The sequence below is a fragment of the Mustela lutreola genome, chromosome 15, assembly GCF_030435805.1.
Source record: "Mustela lutreola isolate mMusLut2 chromosome 15, mMusLut2.pri, whole genome shotgun sequence".
NCBI classification, from domain to species: domain Eukaryota; kingdom Metazoa; phylum Chordata; class Mammalia; order Carnivora; family Mustelidae; genus Mustela; species Mustela lutreola.
The window spans coordinates 60,641,156-60,647,155 of record NC_081304.1 but is presented as its reverse complement, the minus strand read 5'-3'; the positions used below and the strand labels follow the sequence as shown (position 1 = coordinate 60,647,155).

The 6,000-nt window shown below is 58.9% G+C and overlaps 1 protein-coding gene across 1 annotated transcript; it reads left to right on the top strand.

Moving 5' to 3' along the window:
* Positions 1-801: 801 nt before the first annotated feature.
* MED31 (mediator complex subunit 31) lies at positions 802-5,277 on the top strand. The gene is made up of 4 exons (XM_059150087.1): positions 802-926; positions 2,273-2,350; positions 2,641-2,737; positions 4,868-5,277. Exons 1-4 carry the CDS (start codon positions 899-901, stop codon positions 5,058-5,060), a joined length of 396 nt encoding a protein of 131 aa, XP_059006070.1. The 5' UTR covers positions 802-898; the 3' UTR covers positions 5,061-5,277.
* The last annotated feature ends 723 nt before the right edge of the window (positions 5,278-6,000 follow it).

Here is a 6,000-nt window from a genome sequence, read left to right as displayed (position 1 = left end):
GGCCCCTTCAGCGGACTGTGAGTCTGGGGGCTCGGGGCCCCGGCTGCCCGGTCCACAGCCCAAGCGCCAGCGGAGTCCTCCCTCCCCCGCCGAGACCTTCCGAGGTTGCTCCGCGTCCGGGTGTCGCTAGCGCCACGTGTCATTTTTACCCGCCGCTGGCCCACGAACGCGGGGCCGGGGGTGCGGTCCGCCGGCCTCGCACGAGCCCAGCAGGCGCTGAGCGGAGACACCGACCGGGCCTTCAGCGGGGTAACGGCCTCTAGGCGTTTCGGGTCGTACCCTCCGCCGGCCACCGCTTCGGTGGGTCCCGGTCCCCAGGGTCGGAGCCGCCCGCAGCCGCCCTGTCCGTGAGCTCAGGTGCTGCAGCCTCCGGGCCTCGGAGCCTCCTGCGCCGGCCTCATGGAAGGCGGTTCTGGGGGTCCGTGGCGGGGCGGCCCCGGGGGCCGAGCGGTGAACGGCCGCATCCCGACCTCGCGCATCTGCGCCCGGGCCCAGGTCGGGGCGTCTCGGGGCGGGGGTCGGGCTCCGTGAGCGCAGCCGCAGGCCCCCAACACAGCGGGGGGTCGTGTCCCCGCTGCAGGCGCTCCCGACGCGCGGGGGAGCCCCAGGGTGAGCGTGACGCCATCGGGTGCAGTCACCGCAGGCGCCAGGATGGCAGCATCGCGGGGCTGCGGGAGCGCGTACCCGGCTCCACGCGCAAGGGTCCCGCGGCTCCCGCGGCTCCCGCGCTCGGGGACACGCGCTTCGCCTCGCGCGTGCGGGGTCGGTGGGCGGGGCCTGCGGAGGCCCGCCCCGCCCCGCATCCCACACTGCTCCGCGACAGGAAGAGAGGCGTGTCTTCCGGAACTTCCGGGCGGTCGCTGTTTGGGCGTGTGACGGCTTAGCGCCTTAGCTCGCGATGGCCGCGGCCGTCGCTATGGAGACGGGTAAGTGGGGCCCCGAGCGCTCGCGGACACCGCTGCCCCGGGCTTCGTGTCCGCGGCTCCGTCCTCCTCACCTCACCGGCGTCGGCAGACGCCGACCCCCTCCGGCCTCCCGAACCCTCGGCTCCCCGGCCACCCGGTCTCGACCCCCACACCCCGCCTTCTGACTCCCGGGCCTGACTCCCCTAGCCTCCCGACTCCCCCCCTTCCCCGGCCTCCTTACCCCCGGACTCGACTCCCCCCCTTCCCCGGCCTCCTTACCCCCGGACTCGACTCCCCCAGCCTCCTGACCTCCGGCCCGACTCCCCCAGCCTCCCAATCCTCCGGACGCCTCGGCTCCCCGGCCGCCAGCCACCCCGCCCCAGCCTCCTGAACCCCCGGACCCCGCCCCCCCAGCCTCCCAACCCCCACTCCTCGCCCTCCTGAACCCCCGGACCCCGCTCCCCCAGCCTCGAACCCCCCCTCCTCGCCCTCCTGAACCCCCGGACCCCGCCCCCCCAGCCTCCCAACCCCCACTCCTCGCCCTCCTGAACCCCCGGACCCCGCCCCCCCCAGCCTCGAACCCCCACTCCTCGCCCTCCTGAACCCCCGGACCCCGCTCCCCCAGCCTCGAACCCCCACTCCTCGCCCTCCTGAACCCCCGGACCCCGCCCCCCCAGCCTCGAACCCCCACTCCTCGCCCTCCTGAACCCCCGGACCCCGCTCCCCCAGCCTCGAACCCCCACTCCTCGCCCTCCTGAACCCCCGGACCCCGCCCCCCCAGCCTCGAACCCCCACTCCTCGCCCTCCTGAACCCCCGGACCCCGCCCCCCCCAGCCTCGAACCCCCACTCCTCGCCCTCCTGAACCCCCGGACCCCGCTCCCCCAGCCTCCCAACCCCCACTCCTCGCCCTCCTGAACCCCCGGACCCCGCCCCCCCCAGCCTCGAACCCCCACTCCTGCCCTCCTGAACCCCCGGACCCCGCTCCCCCAGCCTCGAACCCCCACTCCTCGCCCTCCTGAACCCCCGGACCCCGCCCCCCCCAGCCTCGAACCCCCACTCCTCGCCCTCCTGAACCCCCGGACCCCGCTCCCCCAGCCTCCCAACCCCCACTCCTCGCCCTCTTGAACCCCCGGACCCCGACTTCCCCAGCCTCCCGACACCCTCTCACCTGGCCTCCGGACGCCTCCCCCCCTCCCCCAGCCTCGCCGGGAGCAGTAGCCCCCAGGGGTGAATACCCTGCCCGGCGGGGGCACATGTGTCCTCGCTGGGGAGCCCTGCGGAAGCGCACCTTGCTGCCCTTCTCTTCTCCACGCGGGAGGACAGACCGTGACCCTGACTCCGGCCGGTCTGGGCTGTCTTACTCTAGACGACGCCGGGAACCGACTTCGCTTTCAGCTGGAGCTGGAGTTCGTGCAGTGCTTAGCTAACCCCAACTACCTGAACTGTAAGTGGTTGAGCCCTTGTGCCACCGGCGGCTTCGAGTGCGCTCTGCCTAGGCATCGCGGCGCCTGTGGTGCCTGTTTCCAAGTACTCGCGGTCCTGGGTCGCGGCCGCGTACACTTTCGGGCGCATGCGTGCGGGCTGAACCCGCCCGGGCTAGTGCTTGGATTTGGGGGTGTGCGGGCGGTGGGGAGGTTGCCGAGCGGAGGCTTTCCCTTGGGGGTCGCGCTTCCATCGTCCGGGGTTGGTTTGCTCTACAGACTTTTCTTTTTTTTTTTTTTTAATGCCTTTCAGTTCTGGCCCAAAGAGGTTACTTCAAAGACAAAGCTTTTGTTAACTATCTTAAGTACTTGCTTTACTGGAAAGAACCAGAATATGCCAAGTATCTAAAGTAAGTTTGCTTTTTACAGTCCTAATATGTGTACAGTTTGCTGTATTCCAGAACATGGATATCTCACATGTGCTCTCCTTTCACATTGGAAAAATACATTCTGAATCTCTACTTGTTTCAGTTGCCTCCATCTTAATACAGGACGTTCTCATCTCCCAGCTGGGATTACTGCGGCGTCCACTCCCCGGTTGTCCCTGCTTCTGCTCCTTCCGCCCTCCTAGGTTCTCCCTCCCCCAGGCCAAACCAAGCAGAACAGTTTTCTACACAGAAGCCAGCTCCATCTTTCAGAAGTGTAAATTAGGACACGACCCTTTCTTGCTTAGAGCCGTTCAGTGGCTTCCCACTGCCTGCAGAACAAGGTCCTGTCTTTTTCCCTGGAAGAACTCTGGGGTCTGGCTCTGTCCTTGACTTTACCTTTCCCCGTGTGTGTGTGTGTGTGTCTGTGTCTGTGTGTGGCTGGGGGTACCATGTATGAGTCTTAGCATCAACAATGCAGCTGCTTGGTTTGAAATAATGTGTCTTAGAAAATAGGAATGTATATATTCTTCACCCAGATACTGCAAATGTTCACATCTTCCTGGGAACATTATCTAGTCTGCAGACCTCATTCTGATTATGTCCAGTGGCTCATTAATGCCCTTTGTCTGGGACAGTATGTAGTCTAGGCCACTATGCTACGTTTTGTCTTTGTGTCTTCTTAGTCTTTAGTCTGAGTTTCTTGATCCCTCCCTCCCCACCGCCCCGTGACTGTGACCCAGAAGTGATGCTATAGGCTTCTTGGTGCATCCTGTCGGAGTCGTCTTTCCGACCTACTACCGGTGATGTTCATTTTGATCACTTGGTTGAGGTGATGGCTGCCAGGTTTCTCCTCATCAAGTTACTAGTTTTCCTTTGTATTTAGTAAGTATCTTGTGAGGAAATATTTTGAGACTATGTAAATACTTTGTTTCATATCGTACTTTTATCCACTAATTTTAGCATCTGTTGATATTGCCTGAAACAGTTTTTTACTGTGATTTTCTAGCATTCTTTCTACACTTATTAGTTGTAATTTAGGTTTAACGAAGGAACATTCTCTAATTCCTTATTTATTTGTTTAAAAGAGTTATATTAGCATGGATTCTTGGATTCTTATTTTTATTTTTTGGATTATAATTATGTGTTTTCTTGTTCTAATGATTCCAGATTTGGCTCCTCAGATTGACTTCTGAGTGCTTGGGACATATCCCCATAGTTTTTTGAGCACTTGACTTTCTGGTGCTACATAATGTTCCTGGTTCACCTTGTACTTTCCCAGCATTAGTCCAGGAATCAGCCATTTCCCCCAAGAAACCCTGGAAAATGCTGTTGAAAAATCCACAATCTGGGCACAGAATATGCTCATTGGTACCATGGTCATTGCTTCTAGGCCCTTTTTGGCACACACAGCCAAGAAGGGGAGAGAGTGTGTGTGTACACTGTGTCTCCTTCTAATCCTTGTCTGTTTCTTTGTCTCTGTGCGATAAGCTAGGGGTTCATGCTGATGTTTTCAGTTGTAGCTCCGTAACACAGGGTCCATTCTAGCCTACCCCCTTCCTTGTCACTCCTTTTCTGATAGTTGGAAAGTTGGCTCTCTTTACACTGCACTTACTGACTCGGTTGTTCAGTCTTACAGTATATGAGAAGTAAGTCCCCGTGGAAGACTAGGACACAGGATTCATGCATAGTTCTTTGTGAAACAGACTCAGTTTTGAATAGAAGTTGTCCTTGTCACCATTGATGAAAAACCAGTAGTTACCAATTAAAAAGATGATTACTGAAGTTCCAAAGTGTACCTATTCCTGACCTTGGACACCACTAGAATAGCGTAGTTTGCCCCCAGAGTTTGCCTCTGCTTACCCGTTCCTGTGTGGTCTTGGGCAGTATTGAATCTTCCTGAACTGAAGTTTTCTCACGTTTGAAAATGTGGCTTCATGCTGACTTGGGATGACCGGCAGAAGCAGGACACGCAGAACCCCGTACTCCCAAAGTGAGCCGAGTTAGTGTTCGAGAACTGGTAGGCGGCCCATCCTTTCTGAATGAGTACCTGGATTACAGCTGGGCATTTCTGACCTGAACCCTGTTGGTGATTAGCTTGTGGCCCTGAACCAGGTACCCTCAGTGTCTGCACATGTTGGAGCTGCTCCAGTACGAGCACTTCCGCAAGGAGCTGGTGAATGCGCAGTGCGCCAAGTTCATCGACGAGCAGCAGATCCTGCACTGGCAGCACTACTCCCGGAAGCGCATGCGTCTGCAGCAGGCCCTGGCTGAGCAGCAGCAACAGAACAGCGCCGCGGGCAAGTGAGGCGCGGCCGCCACGGACTCTTTCCTGCTCTCTTTGTGGGGGGTGGGGGGCACCCAAACCTGCGATGGGCCCTTGCCTCCAGCTACCTCCCTCCAGCTCCCTTTGTGTTGTTCCTGGGCCACTGCTGTCACACAGTTGTACTTTGGTTTCCTGTGGGTTTGTAAGTTATTAATGCTCAACCAACTGAATAAAGACACACGTCAGGTGCTTTAAACCACTGGAAGGCTGCAGTGACGGACGGGGTACGGGGACGGCCCCCAAATGTCCCAAACTCCAAGTCTAGCTCTGTTCCTCACGTACAGTGGGGCCTGGACAAGTCTCCTCTGACCTTCTGTCCCTCAGTGAGCTGTCCTACCCCTCACCTATAGAACGAGTACAAGGGAGTCGGTGATTTCCTTTGGCCAGAGATAGGACCCACAGAAGGACTCAGCTCTGAAACCGCTTGCTGTGCGAAGGGCGGGGGTGCTTCAAGGACTGGGTGTGGCTAGGCCTAGTGACGGTGGGGAAGATGGATGGTTAATGTCTAACTGGACTCTTGACCTTGGACCGGAATAAAGACCGAGGAGCCTTGCCCAGGTGCAGTCATCCAGCACCGCTGACATTTACGTGGTAGGGGCTATGATCCATGCGTCGTTCTGTTCACATCTCACTTGCAGAACCAGCCTTGTCTATAAAGGAGGAAACGGAGGTATAGACTGGTTATGAAACTTGCCTCCTGTTACACAGCTAGGAACTGGTGATCAGTGGCACCGACTCCTGGGCTGGGGCTCCTGTCACCACTGGGTTCTCTGGGCTCTGACCGCTCTCTACCACTGGCCTCACCCAGAGTGGGAAGCACGTTCAGACAGCGAACTGCACTGCCTGCGGGGGCCAGATGCTGGGTTAGAGGTGCCCTGCTCTCCTCCATGGGTTACGCTAGCATCTACATTCTAAAGCCAAA

Coding starts and splice junctions, on each gene's coding strand:
- MED31 (XM_059150087.1), top strand. CDS start 899: ATGGCCGCGGCCGTCGCTATGGAGACGG. Junction 927..2,272: donor GGCCGTCGCTATGGAGACGG/GTAAGTGGGGCC, acceptor GTCTTACTCTAG/ACGACGCCGGGAACCGACTT. Junction 2,738..4,867: donor GAATATGCCAAGTATCTAAA/GTAAGTTTGCTT, acceptor GCCCTGAACCAG/GTACCCTCAGTGTCTGCACA.